The sequence below is a fragment of the Lasiodiplodia theobromae genome (assembly GCF_012971845.1).
Source record: "Lasiodiplodia theobromae strain AM2As chromosome Unknown scaffold_42, whole genome shotgun sequence".
In the NCBI taxonomy this organism is placed as follows: domain Eukaryota; kingdom Fungi; phylum Ascomycota; class Dothideomycetes; order Botryosphaeriales; family Botryosphaeriaceae; genus Lasiodiplodia; species Lasiodiplodia theobromae.
Window position 1 is genome coordinate 107,069 of NW_023336522.1, and position 22,274 is coordinate 129,342.

The 22,274-nt window shown below is 54.1% G+C and overlaps 7 protein-coding genes across 7 annotated transcripts; 4 read left to right on the plus strand and 3 right to left on the minus strand.

The window, feature by feature from the left end:
• Positions 1-397: 397 nt before the first annotated feature.
• Positions 398-1,907, minus strand: LTHEOB_10854 (Disulfide-isomerase; the record flags this gene model as incomplete). The annotated part of the gene is made up of 3 exons (XM_035507545.1): positions 398-1,643; positions 1,701-1,708; positions 1,758-1,907. The coding sequence occupies 3 exons, from the start codon at positions 1,905-1,907 to the stop codon at positions 398-400; spliced, it is 1,404 nt and encodes a 467-aa protein (XP_035366988.1).
• Positions 1,908-2,150: 243 nt separating this feature from the next.
• Positions 2,151-3,442, plus strand: LTHEOB_10855 (Short-chain dehydrogenase/reductase SDR; the record flags this gene model as incomplete). Its single annotated transcript, XM_035507546.1, has 3 exons — positions 2,151-2,253; positions 2,305-2,533; positions 2,584-3,442. 3 exons carry the CDS (start codon positions 2,151-2,153, stop codon positions 3,440-3,442), a joined length of 1,191 nt encoding a protein of 396 aa, XP_035366989.1.
• An 844-nt stretch (positions 3,443-4,286) lies between these two features.
• Positions 4,287-4,921, plus strand: LTHEOB_10856 (uncharacterized protein; the record flags this gene model as incomplete). Its single annotated transcript, XM_035507547.1, has 2 exons — positions 4,287-4,650; positions 4,731-4,921. The coding sequence occupies 2 exons, from the start codon at positions 4,287-4,289 to the stop codon at positions 4,919-4,921; spliced, it is 555 nt and encodes a 184-aa protein (XP_035366990.1).
• A 723-nt stretch (positions 4,922-5,644) lies between these two features.
• On the minus strand, positions 5,645-7,569 carry LTHEOB_10857 (Lmbr1 domain protein; the record flags this gene model as incomplete). The annotated part of the gene is made up of 3 exons (XM_035507548.1): positions 5,645-5,886; positions 5,951-6,958; positions 7,014-7,569. 3 exons carry the CDS (start codon positions 7,567-7,569, stop codon positions 5,645-5,647), a joined length of 1,806 nt encoding a protein of 601 aa, XP_035366991.1.
• A 311-nt stretch (positions 7,570-7,880) lies between these two features.
• LTHEOB_10858 (Cleavage/polyadenylation specificity factor A subunit) lies at positions 7,881-12,821 on the plus strand (the record flags this gene model as incomplete). The annotated part of the gene is made up of 8 exons (XM_035507549.1): positions 7,881-9,906; positions 10,276-10,547; positions 10,601-10,774; positions 10,823-11,188; positions 11,248-11,446; positions 11,498-11,573; positions 11,627-12,080; positions 12,141-12,821. 8 exons carry the CDS (start codon positions 7,881-7,883, stop codon positions 12,819-12,821), a joined length of 4,248 nt encoding a protein of 1,415 aa, XP_035366992.1.
• Positions 12,822-17,405: 4,584 nt separating this feature from the next.
• On the minus strand, positions 17,406-18,549 carry LTHEOB_10859 (Cytoskeleton-associated protein; the record flags this gene model as incomplete). The annotated part of the gene is made up of 2 exons (XM_035507550.1): positions 17,406-18,334; positions 18,387-18,549. The coding sequence occupies 2 exons, from the start codon at positions 18,547-18,549 to the stop codon at positions 17,406-17,408; spliced, it is 1,092 nt and encodes a 363-aa protein (XP_035366993.1).
• A 1,251-nt stretch (positions 18,550-19,800) lies between these two features.
• LTHEOB_10860 (Zinc cadmium resistance protein) lies at positions 19,801-21,669 on the plus strand (the record flags this gene model as incomplete). Its single annotated transcript, XM_035507552.1, has 4 exons — positions 19,801-19,879; positions 19,928-19,974; positions 20,025-20,111; positions 20,164-21,669. The coding sequence occupies 4 exons, from the start codon at positions 19,801-19,803 to the stop codon at positions 21,667-21,669; spliced, it is 1,719 nt and encodes a 572-aa protein (XP_035366994.1).
• Between the last annotated feature and the right edge of the window lie 605 nt (positions 21,670-22,274).

Genomic DNA, 22,274 nt, shown 5'->3' on the forward strand with positions numbered 1-22,274 from the left:
GTAGGAAAATGTACAGTTCCCTCTCGCCGCCGATGGCTTAGCGTGGATTTTTTTTTTTTTGCTCATGTCATGGGTAGCTGAAGCCATCGTCCGGACGAGAATGTCGAATTAAAAATTCTACATACACGTCCGGACGATAGCCTCACCCACCTACATATGTCAATTTTTCCAAGATAGAGCTGGATTTTGATTTGGGGGAGAAGACAAACTGCAATGCTAGGTATTGTTATGCATCCAAATCCAGAGGTAGTGTGTCAGTGCGTTAGTTGGGTGTGTAGAGCGGATACCCCCATTTGCGGATGTGATGTAATACCCATGATGAAAAGAGAATATGCGGCGTGAAACATTGCCCTAAGGATTGAAAGAACCCAAGATACGAATTGCTTATTCTTTAAACTCATAGCTCTCCGTGCTCCGGAACGGCCTTCTCCTCGACTATCTCCTCAACCTCAATCTTAACAGGTTGCTGGTCGGTGTCGACCTTGACTTCCTCCTTGGACTCAACGATGAGGCTCTGCGGCAGCTTTTCCTTCTTACCCTCGCCCATCTTGATGGCGTCAATCCAGTCCTCAACACTCTTTAGAGAGTAGTCGCTGCCCGAGTAGTGCTTCCACCAAGATTTCTTGGAGTTCGTAACGATCAGCTCGAAGCCGTCTGTGTTCAAGTTAAGCTCTTTCCGGAGCTTGGCGGCACCCTCGTTGTCAAGAGGAGCAGTGTATACAGGGAACAGGCGGTGACCGCCCTTGGTGTGCTTCTTGATAACGTCAGTCAGGGAGGCAAGCGCATCCTGCGCCTGCTCAGGGAGCGGCTCCTTAGCGTCGGTCCTCGAAGGAAGGAGAGCCAGAATACAGTTGTGAGACTTTGTGGACAGACACTCCTTCTGAAGAAGCTCTTCGGTGTCAAGCATGAGGAGGCGCGGCCCAGAGTCGGTGACATCAACGGGCTTATCCTGATCAGGAGTAACGGCCTCCTCACTCGTCTCTGCCTCTTTCTTGGTATCCTTTTTAGCCTCCTTCTTACCTTTCTTGTCGGTCTTAGGCTTCGCTGGTGCGGGGTCAGGGTTCGGCGAAGCGGCCTGAGAAAGGAATTCGACCATTGGCTCCTTTTTCATCTCACCCGAGTAGACAATGGCTTCCTTGTCGCCGCCGGGGAGCAGAACCAGGCTGGGGAACTTGTCGATACCGAGAGACTCGACGGCCTTCTTCTCCTTGTTGCGGACCTGGGCGACCTGAATGCTTCCCAGGAAATCAATGGCCAAAGCCCGCAGAAGCGCGCTCGTAGTACCCTTCTCGGTAAACAGAATAGCCTTCGGGCTACCATTGCCCTCGTTCAAGAAGTCGTCGAAGTCGCTGTCGGTCACGCGCTTGACGTGGTTGGGAATCTTCTCGACGACAGCGTCGACGATGGCTTTGGCGCTCCTCGCGCCTCTGTAGTCCTCCACTGTGGGCTTGCCCGGCTTCTTCCCCGGGCGCACAATCTTGAGCGTGGGGAAGCCCTCGACGCCCATCTCGGCGCAGAGTCGCTTGTTGAGATCGTCATCGCAGTTGACGGCGGCGACCTTGGCGAGACCGGCAAGGTTCTTGGCGGCCTTCTCGTAGGCGGGCTTCAAGTTCTGGCAGTGGCCACACCAGGGCGCGTAGAATCTAGTTGGTAGGGTTAGGAGCTAGGACCAAGTGGTGTCGCGACTACCGGGAGCTTACTCGACAATCTGGCGCGCTGTCAGCGTGGTTGGCCGTGCAAGCGTCGTGTGGACTTACAGAAGTATAGTTGGACTTCGCAATGAGGCTATTGTAATCCTTGGCCTCGACCTGCAAGACTGGCGAGTTCTTGGGGTACATGGCGGCGAGGGCGGGCGAGGAGAAGAAGGCGGCGACCGCGGCAGCGGCCAATGCCTTGTGGGACACCATGGCAAGCTGCAGACGGGGAGCAAGAATCGAGTGCGAGCGAATCTGAGAGGTGCGGCGAAGAGGCGGGAGCGCGAAAGCAATAATATAGCTCGAAATATGCAAGCTGGCCTCAATGACGCTAATCGATTCGCGGGGGTTCTCGAAGGCGCATCTCCCGCGTGGCCAGAGCTCCAGGCGGTCAGCCGCGCCCACCACAACCGCATCCCATCCCACTCCCCACCTTGCCCACGCACAACCCCCGCCATGACGTCCAAAGTGCCCCAGGGCCTGAAGGCCGCCGACATCACCCGCTTCGCCCAGCGCGCCGTCCAGCTCGAGAAGTTCAAGCCCGTCATCTCCTACTGGTGTAAGCTCCCCGCCTGCCTGCTGCACCCCACCAAGCTGACCCAGCCCGCAGGCGAATACTTCATCGTGAACCAAATCATTGCCAAGGGCCTGCACACCGCCGACGAAGAATGCATGCAATACACCACCACGCTGATGGACAAGCTGGAGCAAACCAAAGCCCAGCACGCCGACAATGACGCCATCCTCGACGACGTTGCTGCCAAGGTCTATGTCGAGCAATTTGCCCTTGAAACCTTTCAGCGCGCCGACAATGCAGTGCGTGCAAACAAGGCTTCAGCGTACGCATACATCCCCGCTGCCTCTCCATTGCTGGCTGACGTGCCCTCAGCCAGACAGCAGACACCTTCCGCGCCGCTGCCACCTTCCTCGATCTCATGGGCGTCTGGGGCACATTGGATCCTGAGCTCGCCGCCAAGTCGAAATACGCCAAATACCATGCTCTGCGCATTGCCAAAGCCCTGAAAGCTGGCGAGGACCCCAACCTGTCCAATCCCGTGCAAGAGGCCGAGCCCACCAGCGAAGAGTCGGCCCCGGCCCTCGATCCCAACGATCCAGAAGTTCAGCGTATAAATGGCACTCTCTCCCTGCAACCTACGGTTGAGACGGCACCTCCTTCCTTTGCGCCCTCACCCTCACAAGAATCCAAGACATCCCTTCCCATCTCGCCGGCTGGCGCTCCCTCCGCACCGCCCTTTGGCGACCCCACCCACGGCGACGTCTCCCCGCTCGAGTCTACAGAGGACCGCAAGAACTCCATTGGCGGCGGCTATTTCCCGGCGGTACCGACCTTCACATCTGAAGGCCCTGCCCCTAGCCTGCCTACAGCGCCTGAGCAGCCAATGGATGATGCGCCTTCCGCTCCTCCCGCACCTGATAATGGCCAGTATAATCCGAACGACTTCTATCAGCCGCCCCCTTCGGCACCCACAGCTTCCGCACCTGTCGTTGCACCGGCCAATTCCATACCCTCCGTGCCCGCTGTTCCGCCGCAGGCCGTCGTACCGTTTGCGCAGACCAACCTACCCCCGCCCACTGCCCGAGGAGCGGAGAACTATAGGACGGATGACGACTCAGTTATGAATGCTCAGAAGCATGCAAAGTGGGCAATTTCGGCCTTGAACTTTGAGGATGTCCCTACGGCAGTTAAAGAGTTGAGGATCGCTCTCGAAGCACTCGGTGCGCGGTGAACTTTTGAAGCGTAGGATGATGTGTTGAATATTTTCTGGACTCTTTATATGGAGCACTCTCGTGTTGACTTGTCCGTCCGCTGTAAGATTGAGATACCCCGAGAGGCTTGTTATGTTTGATGTAGTATACAGTGCAGTTTCGTTCAATTCGAGTTTCCTACTCGTTTGCATGTACTTGCCTTTCAGGTTGGAGTTTCGCGGTTGAACCAGCCGTCATCCACGTATCTACCTCGCCCAACAAAGGACTTTTCTGCGAAGGCGATTATTCCGAAGGTGAGCTACATCTGAAGTGAGAACGTGAAACTCTTTTGTGATTTTACAAAAGCATCTAGACGACCGGATGGCTCAGATGAAGTAGTGACGCTCTTCTGCACCACTGGTTAAAGATCGGTTCGTTTTACATTGCTGTAGTCAACGCAACTACAGTCCCCTCTCGCAGCCGATGGATTTATTTATTTTTTTGGCTCATGTCATGGGTAGTTGAAGCTATCGTCTGGACGAGAATGTCGAATTAGAAATTCTACATACACGTCCGGACAATAGCTTCAACTACTCACATATGTTAATTTTTCTAGATGTCCGTCGCCTACGTAGGTAGAGTGAAATATCTTTAGCTGGGAACCTTACAGCCAACCTCACATGTGCAAAGGAACCATCCAGAAGAACTTTCACCAGAACCTTTTTCTGAGCTGCTGCAACGTTCCACACTCGACAGCCCGGAGTCTCTTAAAAGCGTAGACCTTCTGCACTTTCCGCCCCGACGCTCACTTAATTCCAGCACCCGCTCCTTCGCTAGTCCTCTCCACCCTTCCACCCTCCCACCGGCCGCAAGCCAGCCACGACAATGGGCTTTTTTACCTCGCTCTCGGCCGCCGCTGGCAAGGCGACGAAAAGTATTGCCAAAGCTGTCAACACCGCAATGGAGACCATCACGAACACGGCCAAAAAAGTGAAGACCCAGCTTGAAAACACTGCAGCCAAGGTCAAAAACAACTTCAAGGGTTTCTGCGCTAAGGCATTTCGCATTATCAAGAAGACCTTCCTCGACCTTCGCTGCGCGCTGCGCATTAAAGTCCGGCATGCCATCGAGTGGGTCAAAGCGCACCCATACAAGACAGCTGCCATCGTCGTCGGAGTCATCCTAGCGATTGTCTTGCCTCCGGTCTTCTTGCATTGTCTTGGTTTCACCGCTGCTGGTGTCGCCGCTGGTAAGTGAGGAAGAGAAACACAACACCATCCAATTTCGCTATGCCCGCGGTCAAGTGAGAGCGACTGACCCGCACAACAGGCTCCATCGCTGCGACTATCCAAGCATCCATCGGCTCCGTCGCTGCCGGTAGTACTTTCGCTATTCTCACAAGTGCTATGATGGGCGGATACGGCGTTGCGATTGTGGTTGGCTGGATCATTTCTAGCTATCTCGCTATAGGGCTTGGAATATTGATGTGGAAGCGGTTCTCTGGCAGCCAGGAAGATTAGGATAACAACCGCCGCGAGAGAAGCAAGGAGGATTAGAATGTGGGCAATCTCTACGGCTGGTCGCCTCCTTGAAAAATTCCGCAGATTGGAAGGGGTGAATTTCTGTTGAGCGAAATTCACATCTCGGGACGGAGCACACCGGTCCTCCTGGACTGGTACTACAGCACCGGATAGAAAGATTCGGGTTCAGACAAAACACATAGTCCACTAATGCTACATTGCACCTGAGGTCTGTCTCGTCACAATCCAGATTGCAAAGACTCTCACAATGACTTATGAACTCCGACTACAATACTCTACTTCTCTTTGAAATGAACTGCTATTATTAGTCATGCAATGCATTGCTCGATTCATGGGGCTGGTTGGAGCAAGCGTTAGGAAATCCCTGACATAAATCGACAGTCGTCCGCCATAAGGAAATTTCGAGCTACTCTCCGGCGACAATTCCCATCCGTATCGAAAGACATTGCATCCGAAGGCTAGCGTTGATTTGTTTTTCGCTCACGTCATGGGCAGTTGAAGCTATCGCCCGGACGAGAATACCAAATAAAAAATTCTACAAACACGGCTAGATTCATTCCTCAAAAAGGACTATATACCACCTTGGGATATCATACGCACAGGTAAACGGAAAGAAAAACAGAAAAACAAAAACAAATGGACATTACATCATATGCAGGATTCTTGCCGCCCAGACTCATGAGACTACAGCTTGGGAGGAGATCACCAGTTAGTGTCTCTTCCCTCAGATCGGCTGCCGTGGTTAGTACCGTTGTCGGTTGTTCCATATGCAGCAGCTCTGGCCTTTGAACGGCTGGTGATGTCTTGCCATGTGGCGTTGAAGCGACGACCCGTGCTGGAAAGCAATCCTTCCTCCTCTTCTTCCTCGAGATCTGCATCCAGCTGGGCCACGTCGAGCCTTGGAGTGCGGAACAACATAGTGATGAAGACAATCAGATATACCACTGGTTTTTGTTAGCTCAGGAATCCCAGAAAGATGGGGCTCCAAGATTTCCAAGGAATACTCACAAAGGAAAGCGAACTGGGCCCAAAAGTCCACCACACCGAAGAATAGGAAGTTCACCGTCACGCGATTGATGAACGTGGTGACGACACTAGGAGTGCAAACATCTTTTGCGACAGGGTTCTCTGCAAGTTCAGTGCATGGTTTGATGGCACTCTTGTGTTGCGAGCAATCTGGCTGCTCTCCTGGGTGGTGGGCGGGACGGTCACAGTAGGTCTGGGGTCCAAAAGTGGCGTACTGCGGCGCAATCATCATGGCAACAGAATAGTTGATGGCCAGGACCATCAAAGTCAGAAGGACTGTTGCCAGGAGAAGGGCCTGAGGGCTTGTGTGACCCTTCCTGATCTGGAAGATGGTGATCCAAAGGAAGCGAATGCCCACAGTGGCAATGCCGACGACGGATGCAGAAAACAAAAAGAGTACCAGCAAGAGGAAGATGATGTAGTCAATGGGGAACACCTTGGAGGATTGGACGAAAATCCAGTTGATAGGCTGGAAAATGTTGATGTGACCGAGCACATAACCACATCCGGCCTTGCAAATAGAGTTCTTTGCCTTGTCGATGCCGGTGATGAGCATGGAGACGAAGATCAGGAGCGCAAAGATCATCAGTATGATTCCGCCGAGGAGTTTGATGGGCCTGAAGATGGCCTCGATCTTGATCCAGGCCCTCATCAGCCAGCCTCGCTCCTCGCCGCTGGCTTCGGCAGCAAGACGCTCCCGCCTGACAAGGGTGCGCTCGTCGCGCACAAGAGCTTCAAGCCGGCGGCGTTCACGAGCATCCAGGCCATCGGCGCGACCCTCGTTGCGCCGCTCAAGTTGTCTCTGTTCCTCGCGGTTTGATTCGAGTTGTGCAGCGGTGTCTTGGGCTAGCGTCGGGGCCGAAATGGATGGAGCAGACTTGATCATGGCTGCGGGAAGAAGCGCGAGGCCAGCCGCTGTGTAGAGAATGTATATAATCGTACCAATGGTGATCAAAAGGCCCAAAGCGAATGTGAGAGCGCGCTCGCCATCTAGTAGGGCGTCGTTAGCTTTCCAGCATCGAAATGGCCAGTGAGAACGACTTACGATTCTCAGCTAAGAGCTTCTTGAAATAGTCCAAGTCTAGGTGTTGGTGTTTGGTACTCCTCGCGACCGGCACGAAAAAGCCGACGAGGAACAAAATCACGACCAAGACGATGAAAGCAATGGTGTACTTGAGGGCACCCCAGAGGCGAGACCCCACGGTCTGCGTGCCATCCTCTTCGGCACCCTCATCGTACTCTTCGTAGAAGAAGTAGGTGAAGGGAACGAGCAGAAGACATAGCACAGCATCCAGCGAGTATAGGGTATAGTAAACAATCTTCAGAGTGTAAACAATGTCGTCCACCTTGTCGGGCGTGGCCCAGTCCTTGCGGCGGCCTTCCTTGGCGGCGTTGGTGGACGAGGTGAGGGCAATGTCGACGGGCATGAGCAGAATAGTAGCCCAGAGAGCGCTCACGGTGAAGATGCATACTGCGGTCACGGAGGCGGCGCGTTCGCGAGGGGTCTGGTAGATGTAGACGAAGATGGCGGCGATGGCCAGCAGAATGACAATAGCGACGGCATAGGCGACCCAGATCAAGCTTGTCTGGATGAGCGCCATGGTGGTGAGATTGCGTCTGCGGGCGACGCTGTGGAGTTGGAGGTTCTGGAGAGTCAAGTCAAGTCAAGTCGAGAAGTAGCCCGCACGTTGGGTTGTGGAATCCGGGCGGCGGGGGCGATGGAAGCTTGCCTGGCGACGGGAGCTGCCTCACGATGACGTGGGGACGTGCGCCATGGCGATCGCGTTGCTCCCTGCAGCGAGTGCTTGGCGCGTCGGCATTCCGCCTCGCAACCACCACCACCACCAACAAACCGCGTCCATTGCCCGGCGCACCATGCTCGCGCCTGTCCTGCGCTCCCTCCGCCGCCACTATGCAGGTCTACACTGAGCTCACCCCGCCCACCGCCGTCTCCAATGCCGTCAGCCTGGCATTCCTCGGCCCCAAAGCCCACAACCTCGTCGTTGCGAAGACGTCGCTGCTTCAAGTCTTCGAGCTGAAGTCCATCGTCACCGAGGTCAGCCAAGCTGCCAAAGATGGCCCCGCTACCGCTGTCGCCGCCGATGACCCCTCCGAGCCCGCCGATCTATTCGTCCAGCGAACCGAACACACATCCAAGCTTGTGCTCGTCGCCGAGTATCCGCTGCAGGGAACTGTCCTCTCGCTTGCCCGCATCAAGGCCCTCGACACCAAGTCTGGCGGCGATGCTCTTCTCATTGCTTTTCGAGACGCCAAGATGAGCTTGGTCGAGTGGGATCCGGTGAACCATGCTTTGTCGACCATCTCCATTCACTTTTACGAGGGCGAAGAGCTGCAAGGTGCCCCATGGGACGCCGACCTGGGACAGTATCACAACTTTTTGGTTGCCGATCCGAGCAGCAGGTGCGCCGCTCTAAAGTTTGGCGCACGCCACCTGGCCATTCTGCCTTTCCGCCAGCTTGGCGATGACCTGGTCGAGGGGGATGACTACGACCCGGATTTAGATGAGCCCCCTGCTGCTAAAGAAAAGGCGACAAATGGTGATGTGCCTCAGACCCCATACAAGTCTTCCTTCGCCCTATCGTTGCCGCAGATCGACCCTACCCTGACGCACCCTGTTCACCTTGACTTTCTCCACGAGTACCGAGAGCCTACATTTGGTATCATCTCAGCAAACAAAGCAGCCGCTGCTTCGCTGCTCTACGAGCGCCGCGATGTCTTAACTTACACCGTCTTCACGCTGGATCTGGAAGAGAAGGCATCCACCGCCCTGCTCTCAGTCACTGGCCTTCCGTATGATACTTCCAAGGTGATGCCGCTGCCTCTACCTGTTGGCGGCGCGCTCCTCCTTGGTGCAAACCAGTTCATTCATGTCGACCAAGCCGGGAAGACGAACGCGGTCGCTGTAAATGATTTTGCCAAGCAATGTTCCTCTTTTCCCATGGCCGACCAATCAGACCTGGGTATGAGGCTTGAAGGCGCCAGCGTAGAGCTTCTGTCTTCTGAGACTGGTGACTTACTCGTCATTCTTCGAGACGGTAGCTTGGCGATCATCGATTTCAAGCTCGACGGAAGGTCGGTCTCTGGAATATCCATCCGGAGAGTATCGGAAGATAAGGGAGGCTCTGTCGTGGTGACAGCAGCTTCTTGCACGACGAGTTTAGGCCGCAACAGGATGTTTATTGGCAGCGAAGACGGAGACTCCGTCGTTCTCGGTTGGACCAAGAAGGCGACACAACTCTCCAAAAAACGAACTCACGCTGAGATGCTCGCTGATGATGCGGAGTTGTCATTCGATGAAGAGGATTTGGAGGATGACGACGATCTCTATGGGGATGGTCCTTCGACCGCAAAGGCTTCTGCAGCGTCGACAGACTCCAGTGATCCCGGCAATTACACTTTTAGGATCCACGACAGCTTACTAAGTTTAGCACCAATCAAGGATATGGCTTTGGCAAGCCACAAGGTAACAGACACTGCCATGGGCGTTGTGGAGAAGACGATAGACCAACTGGACCTGGTCGCATCAACGGGACGTGGCAAGGCTGGAGCTCTCGCCGTCATGAGACGGGAACTTGATCCTGTCATCATGCGCAAAGGAGAATTCTCCACTGCCCGAGCCGTCTGGTCGGTCCACGCCAAGAAGCCGGCACCCAAAGGAATGGTGGCTGCCGGCCCGCAAGATGCCGAAGCAAAACTTGCAGCGGATGTGGACTATGATCAATTTTTGATCGTCTTGAGGTCAAACAGTGAGGGTGGCGAAGAGTCTGCTGTCTTCAACATTACAGCCACTGGCTTCGAAGAAACCAGCAAAGGCGACTTTGAGCGTGAAGATGCAGCCACCATCAATGTAGGCACCATTGCTGGCGGAACAAGGATAGTTCAGGTGTTGAAAGCGGAGATCCGCAGCTATGATTCCGGTAAGTGCAAATTTTCATATTCATTTTCCGTTGCTGCTAGAAGGCTAGATCTCAATGCCCATTCGGGCGGCATTACGACCAAAATGAAGCTTAAAGCTACGTTGGCCTACGGCGGTTCTGCACGACGGCAAAGCTGCGGTGTCTCTGCCGGTCAAAGCAGCATTTTACTTGCAGCTCGAACTGTGGCCAGAGCATTTGTGTGGAAGCTCGAGAGGACAGATCGGACTGCAAAAGCTTCCACAAACCATGTGCTTAGATCAATACAATGTTTCCACCTCACCCTTCTCACTGCCCTCGAACTTGTGCACAAAGCAATGTTTGCCATAAAGTGCAATTTACCAGAGCATGACTAACTTTCCCTGTGTGTAGAACTTGGCCTTGACCAAATCCTTCCCATGGAAGATGAGAACGGCTCGGAGCTCAGAATCGTCAGTGCCAGCTTTGCAGACCCTTACATCCTTGTTCTGCGCGATGATTCCAGCGTCATCATCTTGCAAGCGGATGCAAATGGCGAGATGGAGGAGATCGACCGGGGTGATGCCCTGTTGTCCACCAAATGGCTTTCGGGTTGCATCCACCAATCGCCAACCACGGGAGACAAAGCCTTGGCCTATCTTCTCAGTGCCGAAGGTGGCCTGCACGTAAGACTAGTTTCCTCACTGGCGTCCGAGTTCAGAGCTGATTTGCTGAATAGGTGTACGCGTTGCCGGATCTATCGAAGCCGGCCTACATTGCCGCAAGCCTTGGCTTCCTTCCACCCATGTTGACGGCAGACTTCACGCCTCGTCGGTCATCTGCAAAAGCAGCATTAAGTGAAATCCTTGTAACAGATCTTGGTGACTCAACGTCGAAAAGCCCACACCTTATCGTAAGCATGCGCCTTCTTGTTCTACCTAAACACTGCTAATTTTACCAGGTACGCACTTCGTCCAATGACCTAGTGATCTACCAACCGTACCATTTCCCCATCCATGAGACGGTGCAGCCCTTCATCGAAAACCTGAGGTGGCTCAAGGTACCCCAGCCGCGACTCCCAGAATTCAGTGAAGACCCTGCGCTGGAGTCTGAAGAGGTTGCGGATGGCAGGGAGAGTATTCTAACTCCACTTGTTAATGTCGGGGGGTACAGCGCCGCCTTCATGGCAGGGACGTCACCGAGTTTCATCTTGAAGGAATCTTCAAGCCTCCCACGAGTACTCAAGATGAGGACCAAATCGGTCAAAAATCTGAGCAGCTTCCACACGGCCGAGTGCGATCGTGGGTTTGCCTTCATTGACACTGACGTAAGTGCTTCGAGCATTATCCGAGTGTCCAACAATTGCTAACCTACCTTATTCCGCAGGGAAACCTACGCGTGTGTCAACTTCCGCGTGGATTCCGTTACGGTGATGTTGGTTGGGCGGTGAAGAAGATACCCATGGGACAGGATATTCAAGCTATGTGCTACCATCCACCTAAGGATGTCCTCGTTCTTGGTGTGGGCGAGAAAGAACCTTTCACACTGCCTGAAGATGAGCATCACCATGAGTGGCTCGAAGAGAGTGAGTTTTTTCCTCTGTCGCTCTAAGCTGTTTCTAACATGTCTTATGCAGACATCACATTTAAACCAATGGTCGAACACGGCATGATCAAGGTTCTTGATGCGCAGACCATGAATGTAATCGATACGTAAGGACACCGACCCCTCCTGCTCGGAATTTCTGAAGCTCATCTCAACATAGGCACGAGCTCGAAGCATTCGAGGTGGTCCTCACGATCAAAGTACTTAATCTCGAGGTCTCAGAGAACACGCATGAGCGAAAGCAGCTGGTAGCCGTAGGTACGGGCTTTATTCGCGGTGAAGATTTGCCATCACGTGGCTGCATATACGTGTTCGAAGTCATCAACGTCGTCCCCGAGCCCGGCCACCCGGAGACCAACCGCAAGCTGAAGCTGATCGCCAAGGAAGAGGTGAGGGGCTCAGTCACCGCCATCACGGACGTCGGCAGTCAGGGCTTCTTGCTCATGGCGCAAGGTCAGAAGTGCATGGTGAGAGGCCTGAAAGAGGACGGGACGCTGCTGCCAGTCGCCTTCATGGACATGCAATGTTACGTAACCGTCGCAAGAGAGCTCAAAGGATCGGGGATGCTGCTGATGGGCGACGCCGCTAAGGGAGCCTGGTTCGTCGGGTACACGGTAAGTATTCCAACAGGGCTCATTGTCTCGAAATACACACGATGCTGACGATGGCTTCAGGAGGACCCATACAAGATGATACTCTTCGGAAAGAGCAAAGCACATATGGAGGTCATGGCCGCCGAATTCCTGCCACACGACAAGCAGCTCTGCCTGATGGTCGCGGATGCGGACTGCAACCTGCACGTGCTACAGTACGACCCGGAGCACCCCAAGTCGCTGTCGGGCCAGCGGTTGCTGCACAAGTCGACCTTCCACACCGGCCACTTCACCACCACCATGACACTGCTTCCCTCGTCCCTGCTCCCCACCACGGGTACCTCCAACCCTGACGATCCAGACGACCTCGACTACAATCCTGAAAACAACCCGGACGCCATGGACCTTGATCCAACAACCACTGCAAAGCCCCCACAACAACACATCCTCCTCACCACCCTTTCCGGCAGCGTAGCTCTCCTCACGCCCGTGTCCGAGCAACAGTACCGCCGCCTCGGCGCGCTGCAGACGTTCCTGCTCGGCTCGCTTGAGCACTGGTGCGGCCTCAATCCCCGCGCATACCGCGCCGTCGAGAGCGAGGGGTTCGGCAGCCGTGGCGTCGTCGATGGCGGGCTCTTGGCGCGTTGGATGGAGCTGGGGAGCCAGCGCCAGGCCGAGGGTGCGGCAAAAGTAGGCGTCGAAGAATGGGTGCTTAGAAGCGATCTGGAGTTTATTAGTGGGGCGGGCCTGGGATATTTGTAGGGTGATTTCATTTGAGGAAGCAAGGTGGATTGGTGAGAGCGGGCGCAGGAAAGGGAAGGAAGCGCACGATGAAAGAAAGGGAGAGGAGGGTGGTTGAATGGGGTAGCGGATGGCAACAATTTTTGTAGTTTTCCTTAAGTTTGCGCAGATCGAATTTCCCAAAAGAAATAAAACTGCAAAACCCTTTGCAGTTAAGAATTAGCAAAGAACATCTAAGATTGGGTAGAATATTGTGACAAGAATCCATCGAGCACTTATAGTATACGTGATAGCCGACTCTCTTGTCTGGCCCCCGAAATGGCCTTCCATATAGCTCCAGCTTATTATATTGCGTTCCAGAAAAAGTAAAACAAGGGTAAGTCGGCAAGGCAGAGTGGTGCTGTTCAATAAAATAAAAAAGGAAACCAACTCTGCGCTGAACGTCGGGGACAAAAGTGGGCTGGCTGGGTTACTAAATGAGCTGACTCCACTCCTGCAGGACGTTCGCAAGCGAGTGCCGCCACCAATCATGGTGGGGAATCAAGCCAACGTAGCCTAGCAGCCTGTTACACCCTGCTCACTCGTTTCTCTGACATACACTCCACTCAACCTCCATACGGGCGGCGTACGTCCAGGCCTCTTCAACTGGTTTCTCAAGCCCACTCCGACCCCCCCAGAGCATGTCAAATGATATTAGGCTTCCGCCACTAGATCGGTGACTATCCCGAAGCCCTGACACCCAGAGCCCGCTCAGCCTTGCACGACCAACAGTGGTTGCCTTGATTTCAACCCTCAGTCCCTCGGTCAACTCCAGCTCATCAACCAAGATACTCAGCGGCAAAGATGGCTAGCTCAGAGCTTCAGAATTCCATTTCCAAACTCCTTAAGCCAATCGACTGTGCTGGTAACCCCGCAACATCTGTACCTCTACAGGACGAAACCGTATCAGAAATCAAAAGACTCCTAAAGCAACATGGAGATGAAGATGGAGGCAAACGACCGCGCACATATGCTTTGCTGTACTTGAGCCATTTGATACGATTTCACAACGCTTTTCGCGGCTTGTCCGATGACCACTTGCCATACACCGACTGGACCCTACCCGATGGGTTCAGAAATGAAGAGGGAGCCTGCAAGCGCTTTCTTGAGCTCCAGACCCTGGTGATAACAGAAGAAATGCAAAAACAAGGGCCGAGAGTAAGGCGGCACGTAATGTTTGCGGATGTCGAACACTGCCCCTTGATCTCAATCAAACAGCTTGGCCAGGGCTCCTTCGGCGTGGTAGATAGTGTCAAAGGCAGGTACAGCGGCAAGTGCTACGCCAGGAAGACTTTTCAACACAGAGACTCGGAAGACAAGATCGATCTTTTCAAGAAAGAGCTCGAAGTGCTCGAAAATCTCCGGCATCATCATCTTGTACGCTATGTTGGAAGCTACATGGATCCCAAGTGGATGGCGTTGACAATGCTTCCGATTGCAGAAGAAGACCTCTCATCCTGGATTCCAAGGCATCTCGGCGATCGTCTGATTGAGAGATTTTTTGGTTGTCTCGCCTCAGCGGTGGCGTATCTACACAAAGAGAACGTAAGACACAAGGACATAAAATTACGCAATGTTCTTGTCCACCGAAACGAAATTTTTCTCTCGGACTTTGGATCTTCGCAAAAATGGAAAGACTCAGACGAAAGTGTTACAGATGGCAAAGTAGCGTATGCGTATACGAAACGATACGCGCCTCCAGAAGTCCTAGACGAAGATGTAAGACAATCGATCTGTACTCTTAACATTCCGCACTGACCTTTTCCAACAGCCTCGTAATAGGGCTTCTGACATCTTCAGTCTTGGTTGCGTTTTCCTAGAGTTGTTCTCTGCGCTCTACAATCGACCGGTTGATGACGTACTCCAGTACCTACGCGAGCACGGAACCACTTCGGATTGGTATGCAGATAACAGGTCTGCCGTGGAGTCCTGGGTTGGTTTACTCGAGGAAAAGGCCCTGAAACCCACGCACAAGAGCATCCTCGACATGATTGTCCTCATGATGGAGGCAGACAAAAACAAGCGCCCAATTGCTTCAATGCTGGCCGGTGGAATTATTGATCAAGGAGCCCAATTCGCGTGCAGAGAGTGCCATCGGGAACATACCATTAGGTACCTTGCAAGCAAAGACGTGCGTGTGGGCGAATCGCGCGAAAATGGAGAGGCCCTATGCGAGGCTGTGTGCAAAAGGAATCTCGACATCTTTCAGCACCTGCTCAAAATTACAGATAATTTGAGCTTCAAAAGTTGCATCTTTAATGGATTCAAAATGACAGCGCTCGGTATTGCCGTGGAGCTGGACTACGTCGAAATGGTCGAAATCTTCCTGTCCCACTGTCGAAGCAATAGCCTGATTCCGGACATGACAGGAGAGCTTGCTTACGCAATCTTCAAGGAACGGAACCGGTCAGTAGAGCTACTCCTAGACTTTGGAGTAGATCCATATAAACCTGGTGGAGCATGGCCCCGCAGCTCACTCTACTATGCATCTGGGCGGAACCTCGAGGCCCTGGAGATGATGGTGAATCGCGGAGTGGATCTGACCCATAGGGACAGCAGTACTGGGCGCAGCACGCTACATGCAGCAATCCGGCAACGTAATTGCGAAGCTCTGCAATATCTTCTGACGCAAGCAATAGACGTCAATGCCAAAGACAGCAGTGGCGTGACTCCCCTCCATGAGGCGGTTATCTTGGGAGAAGAAAAGATTGTGGCTTTATTATGCCAGGAAGGTGTAGATCCAAACATCTATGATGGCGAAGGATTCTCTCCATTCGAGCGTGCGGTTCAAATCAATAGTGGGCAAATGATTGCACCGTTGATTTCTGCCGGCGCAGATCCGCGCAAGTTTGACAATTACGGCAAGACCATGGCTTGTTGGGCCGCCCACTGGGAAAATCTGGAAGCATTAGAAGCGATCTTGGACTGCTCGGGCTCCAAGAATCATTACGACAAGAGTGGACGGAGCCCGCTTCATTTTGCTGTGAGGGCCGGGTGCGAATCGATTGTCCGGCTTCTTCTCAAGAAAACTCAAACAGATTTGCATCGTGCCGAAAACACGACAAAACAAACGCCATTGCATTACGCTGCCGAATTCAGCTCCGAGGAGATAGTGAAGATTCTCCTTGCGCAGCCGCAGATACCAAGCAGGGCTACGGATTCTTTTGGATACACGCCTTTGCAAAGGGCAATGAAGACGAGGCAAGACTACCACTCCATCACGCGTCTGCTCGTCAATCGAGATCCTGGATCTCTCAACATAAAAGATGGAGCCGGTGTTACACCACTTGGACGGGCATGCACGGATGGCCCTGCAGACTTTGTTCGGTTTCTCGTCGAAAAGGGGGCAGACCTAGAACTATCTGTGGATGATAAAGGCAATAGACCGCTTCAAATGGTCGTCTCCAAAGAAAGAATAAGCACGGCTCGCTTGCTACTGGACCTTGGGGCACAAGTAGACACTCGCGACTCACAGGGATGCACGCTGCTCCATGGTGCTGCTCGCAACGGACACAAGGGCATGGTCGCGTTACTGGTGGAAAGAGGCGCTTCAGTCGAAGCTACGGATCCAACGGGAGACACGGCACTCCTCAGTGCCGCAAGCAAGGGCTACTCTGAGGTTGTTGAGATACTCAAGACCCGGAGAAACGGCATCAACCATACAATTTCTGGGAAGACACTGCTCATGATCGCTTCCGAGCAGGGAAGGATCACGGCTGTGCAGACTCTTCTGGATGCGGGAGCCAATATCAACTTGAGAGATTCCAATCGACAATCGGCTTTGATGTTTGCAATAGAACATGAGAGAACCGAAGCCGCCAAGTTGCTTATCGAGAGGGGCTGTGAGGCAGAGACGAAAAACGCCCAGGATACCAATCCACTCATGTTGGCGGCCTATGAGAACAACACAGACGTAGTCAGGGCTCTCATAAATCGTGGAGTGTCGCTTGAGGTGCAAAACCAATCTGGCAACACTGCTCTTTCAAAAGCCGCCCACAGAGGGCATGCGGAGATAGCCCGGCTGCTTGTCGACAGTGGTGCAAAAATCGACGTCGCTGGGCCTGGGAATCCAACGCCATTATTTAGAGCAGCCTACTGTGGGCACGAGGAGACTGCGCGGATTCTTCTTGAAAAAGGCGCCGATTTGGGCAGGGCGATACGGTTTGGCAGAACTTGTTCGTTCGTGCACAGACAAAGCGCTCTCAGACTGCTGGAGGACTTGCAGAGATTTCGTTCTTCTCGGGGAAGAAGGTCCAGGTTGTCTCTCGACTGGAATTCATCTCACTAACAAATGGGCTTCTTCGACTGCTTCGATGCATTTCCGCGCCGGCATCTGGAGTGTGCAAGGTTTCGTATTTGGTACAGTGCATTTTATAGCGTGTAAGGAGCTCCCAATCGAGTAATCCCCTAGGGACCGGTAAATTGATAAAGTTCTCCCCCACTCATAGTGATGTTATCTCAGTCATACTCGCTAATGTCATGGTTGGCTGTCCCAGCCACCCAACCCCAAGAGAACGCCTACCCAATGCATAGCCATGCTATAAACCACTGCTTTCGCTTGAAATGCTAGTAAGACCGCCGCTGCAGCGGTCTTTGAATAATGTCATCCTGGCTGATCGGCCTGTCTCCGTCATTAACGACAACAGCTTCGCGTCTGACGCGCCGCCGAGCCACTTCTTCCTCATTCTCTCTACTGCTCCGAGTTCGGAGGTGTCTCCTGCCGTGAGGTCTCGGCACGTCCTCTACCACGTGGCTGGTGTCACCACGACGCCGTTCCCTGAGTCCATGAGCACGTCGACTCTCCGAAAGACGGTGACGGTCCCAGATAGGTGCGGTGTCGCCGTCCTCATGGAGGACGCTGTTGGGGGCAGCAGCCGTGGTTCCATAGGCAGCTTCAACGCCATCGGGAGATGAGTCCGGACGACCGAGGTCTTCAAATAGTGCGGATACGTCAGCCTCGACAAAGGCGTCGAATTCGCCGCCACGTCTTGAAGGTTGTGCTTCAGAGTCATTATTCTCGGTGACGACATGCCCGGTAATCGTCAAATCCTGGTCGTCATTCCCGTCATCAGACGTCACGTCTGCGGCATGACTATTGTCGTCAGACGCATCGTCCCAATCGTCGCCTTCAACGTGCTCCACGGCCCAGTAGCGGTTTGCCATTTCGCGCCGCATGTCGGCAGTCGAGCGCGAGCGACCACCGCCGCGCCCAGTGGCATCGAAGCCCACTTCGAACGCAGCGGCAGCGTCATCTTCATTGTGCTCCTCGTCCCAATCCTCAAGGTCGACGCCGTTAGTGGAGCGGATCAGCTGGATTGCGTTGCGGGCAGCGCGCTGGTCGGGCGCCCCGTCAGGCTTCTTGTAGTCAGCGAGGATGCGGCGGATGGTGGAAGGATCGTTGAGAACGCGCGTCGTCACGATCGAGGTTGCAGCCTTGCGGATCTCGAGGTTGGGATGCTGGGTCGCGAGGACCTGCAGGCTCGGCAGCGGAATGTCTTGCAGAGTTAGCGCAACGGTGATGCAGATGCAGAGGACTGGGGGACGTACCATCTTCGGTGCCTTGTGCGACAGCGCGCGGCGAGTCAGGCGCGGGCGCAACTTCGGTCAGGTTGTAGACGTCGTGCAGGCCGTAGCTGACGGCGCGGACGAGGGCGTAGATGCCTGCACCTATGCCGAGCCAAAGGACTCTGTCAGGGACAGTGAAAGACATGGTCGCATGGTCGGCGCGTTGCGGCGTGCGGTCGCGGTTGAGTGGTGCGGAGGATGCGCAGCGAGGCGGTGGTGTTGAGGTCGAATGACGTTTGGCAGGGCTGAAGGCGGAGCGGGGGCTAAGAAGAAGCGCGGGGCCGGGGCATCACATTCTCTTGCCGTCTTAGGCAGGCGCACAATCGCCGAACTTGGGTCCATCAACTGCTACTTCTAGTTGCGCTGGTTGCCATCAAGTTGTGTCCACGTTACTCGATCGCAATGTTTCCTTGTAAGACCCTGCGAAATTGCATGCCGTCATCAGTGTTTGAAGCTGAAAGCTGTGCTAGACAGTGCATGGTCTTGCTAAGCATTACGAGATTCCGTGGCCCGAGTCTTGGGGGCTTTCTAGATTCGCCTTCAGTGGGGTTATCCAGAAAATTCCGCGGCTGTCAGCAGCTTATACACGCTCGTCGGCACCTGTTCGGAACTCCGTAGATGTTGCAGTTGCGGAGTTCGTTTATTGCGGCTACCTGCAGCTACAAGATCACCAACCTTGTGAGACGTCCTGGGTCGCATCAGAACAAATTATTTCTGTAGGTACATTGACGTGTCACTTCTGACTCGATGCCCGTTCTGGAATGCATTTCCTCCCGTTTCCGGACCCGATCTCGCTCGCAGATCCGACTACGCTTCGGCAACTTGAATGTTGATCGGAAGAAACCACGTAGCAGAAAGATGCTACTGCTACACCAATTTCGCCCTAGCCAGGCAAATTCAACGCGCGGTGCTGTGAAGTGGCGTTTCGCGGTCAGGCTTTCGAGTGTACCGGAGTTCGGAGTTCCCTCCCTTACCCCTTGGTCCTTGCGGTGCCGTGTGCTGAACAGATCGGATCGATGCCTAAAATTGGCTTTGGCTGAGACGCGTCAGTGTGAGCTGAAGCGCAGGGTGCGTTATTGGCGCTGCTGTGTGGTGCTGCTCTTGCCTGCGTTCCCATCTAGCACGTGCAAAAGTGGAATCCGCGCTTTGCGGGCGCCCCAGCGCGCCGCAGTGGCCCCAGCGCAATGGTCAGTTTCGCCTACGGTATCGATAGCCATTAATACAATGCCCGCCCAAAGTCTGACGGCCCTCCACTCCTCTCATTCCAACCATCTTCCTTCCGCAACCTCCGCGCCCGCAGTCGCACGCATCGACACCACTGCGCAGCCCGCCGCTGCAGACTCTTGCCGCCGACTTCCCGTCCGCAACACGCCACCGACGCGTGTCGTCATTCGGCATGGGTCTCTCCAAAACTACCCGTATCCTCATTCTGCTGGCGATTGATAGCGCTTTCTTCTTACTCGAGCTGGTCGTCGGTATGTAGTGCGCTGTCGCCCCGACTACGTCTTATTAACCCGTCGTAGGCTATGCCGTCCACTCGCTGGCGCTGGTGGCCGACTCCTTCCACATGGTTTGTCACCCCGAGCTCAGACATGCCTGCCTCTACTGACGTCAATCCAGCTCAATGACGTCCTTTCCCTTTGCGTCGGTCTCTGGGCTGTGCGAGCCGCCAATGCAACGAACCACTCGCGACTGTTTACCTACGGCGTAAGTTCCGTGCGAACAAGGGAAATTAGAACACGCGCTAACCGCGCCGCAGTTCCAACGAGCCGAGACCCTGGGTGCGCTGATCAACGGCGTTTTCCTCGTCGCCCTGTGTTTGTCCATTTTCCTCGAGGCCATCCAGCGTTTTGTCGAGCCGCAGGAAGTCGGAAACCCCAAACTTGTTCTAATTGTCGGATGCTTTGGTCTGGCTTCCAACATCCTCGGCCTATTCCTTTTCCACGATCACGGCCACAGCCACGGCGGACACGACCATTCCCACGGCCACGACGAGCTTGGTGCAGCCGAGGAGGGACACAGCCATGCCGATCATACCATCGGTGCTATTGCAGACGAGCGAGGCAATGTTGCAGACGTTTTGCCTGAGAGCAGGATCGGAAACTGGCCGTCCAGCCAAGGAATGAAGCCGGCGTCCAAGACTTCGGGCGATTTTGGAGACAATTCGAGCGAGGCCACTGCTCGGCCTTCATCCAGCATGAGCCGCCAGGTTCGCCGTCACAGCCGGTCGAGGTCGAGGGGTGGTTATGGTGGATTTGGCGACCTGCCTGTTCACCCAGCTTCTTTCAGGAATGAGATTATCAATGCCGCGCGCCTGGATGCTGTGGATTCCGAGGAGTCCTCGGATAGTGATGGGAATGAGAATGGCGCTGCGGAGGACGCCGCGCCCACCGAAAACTCCCCACTCTTGCAAAAGAGTAACGGCAAGAGCTCGGCTAGGCGCAAGCCTAGCCACTCGCACGGTCACTCGCAAGACTTGCACGGAGGCCACAAACACAACCAGCCCAAGGAAACCGGCCAGAGCGGTGGCCATGGCCATGGTCACTCTCACGGAGATCTCAACATGCGCGGAGTATTCCTCCATGTGATGGGTGATGCTCTCGGAAACATTGGTGTGATCGCTTCCGCTCTCATCATCTGGCTTACGGACTTCTCGTGGCGTTTCTACTCCGATCCTCTCATTTCTTTGATCATCACTGTGATCATCCTCTGCTCGGCCATTCCGCTCTGCAAGGCTGCTTCTCGTATCTTGCTCCAGGCTGCACCGACCAGCATCAATGTCGAAGACATCGAGAGCGACATTCTCGACCTCCCTGGTATCATCAGCTGCCACCATCTCCATGTGTGGCAGCTCAGTGACACCAAGCTGGTTGCCTCTCTGCATGTGCAGGTTGATTATGATTTCCAGGGTAAGGGGTCTGCGCGCTACATGGAGCTTGCGCGTGCAATTCGCAAATGCCTCCATGCGTACGGCATCCACTCCTCTACAATTCAGCCTGAATTCTGCCTCAATGAAGGACACAACCACAACGCCTCAGACCGTAGCGACAACAGCTCTTGCGATGGCGACCCAGGCTTCAGGAACAGCTCGCTTAACAAGAAGTTGAGCAAGACTGGAAGTCTCCGAAGCGAGCCCGAGACGTGCTTGCTCGCGTGTGGGGATGCGTGCGGTGACAGCACCCAGTGTTGCCCTCCCAAGTCCACAGAGGGCACGCGGGACGCCTCTCCTCACAACCACGGCGATGACAACGACCATCGTCACTAAAATAATTGCCGTCGGCCACTACATTTCCTTATTCTGTCTTAACAGCTCTTGGGACTGAAGTTTGACACGAATTTCCGGGACTAGGTTCAAGTCCCCTATCAAGCCCTCCGTTCATTTTGCCGTTGCTCCGGGAAAGATACCCATTGTACCATATTCGACACCCCCACCAGATGGATAAGCGCACCCATCAGGTCGCTCTCGTCTGACCCTCTGCCAGTTTTGCAAACAAACTCCTTACTTCAGGGCCCCTTATTGGTCATAGATTTGGCGATTACACTTTTCTTGGTGGTCTTCTGTTATTGTTTGTTTGGAAAAGTATATTTCATTTACAGGCTTCAGTTTCATCTCTAGCGACAGACCAATAGGGCGGGTAGTCAGATATTCAGAGCCCTTAATATATTTTTTTTACCCTTGTCCACAGTATCCTATCTCAAACCCGGTGTTTTTTTCGATGATTCCGGGCCTAGGCGACATGTATGGTTGGGTTAATACGCAGCGAATTGAAGGCGACAACAAGTCCATTCACACTCCCGTGATCTCGCAGTGTTATGGCGCCAAGCAATATGGCCGACGGCAGCAGAAGGGTGTGGGATGCAGTCTCGATT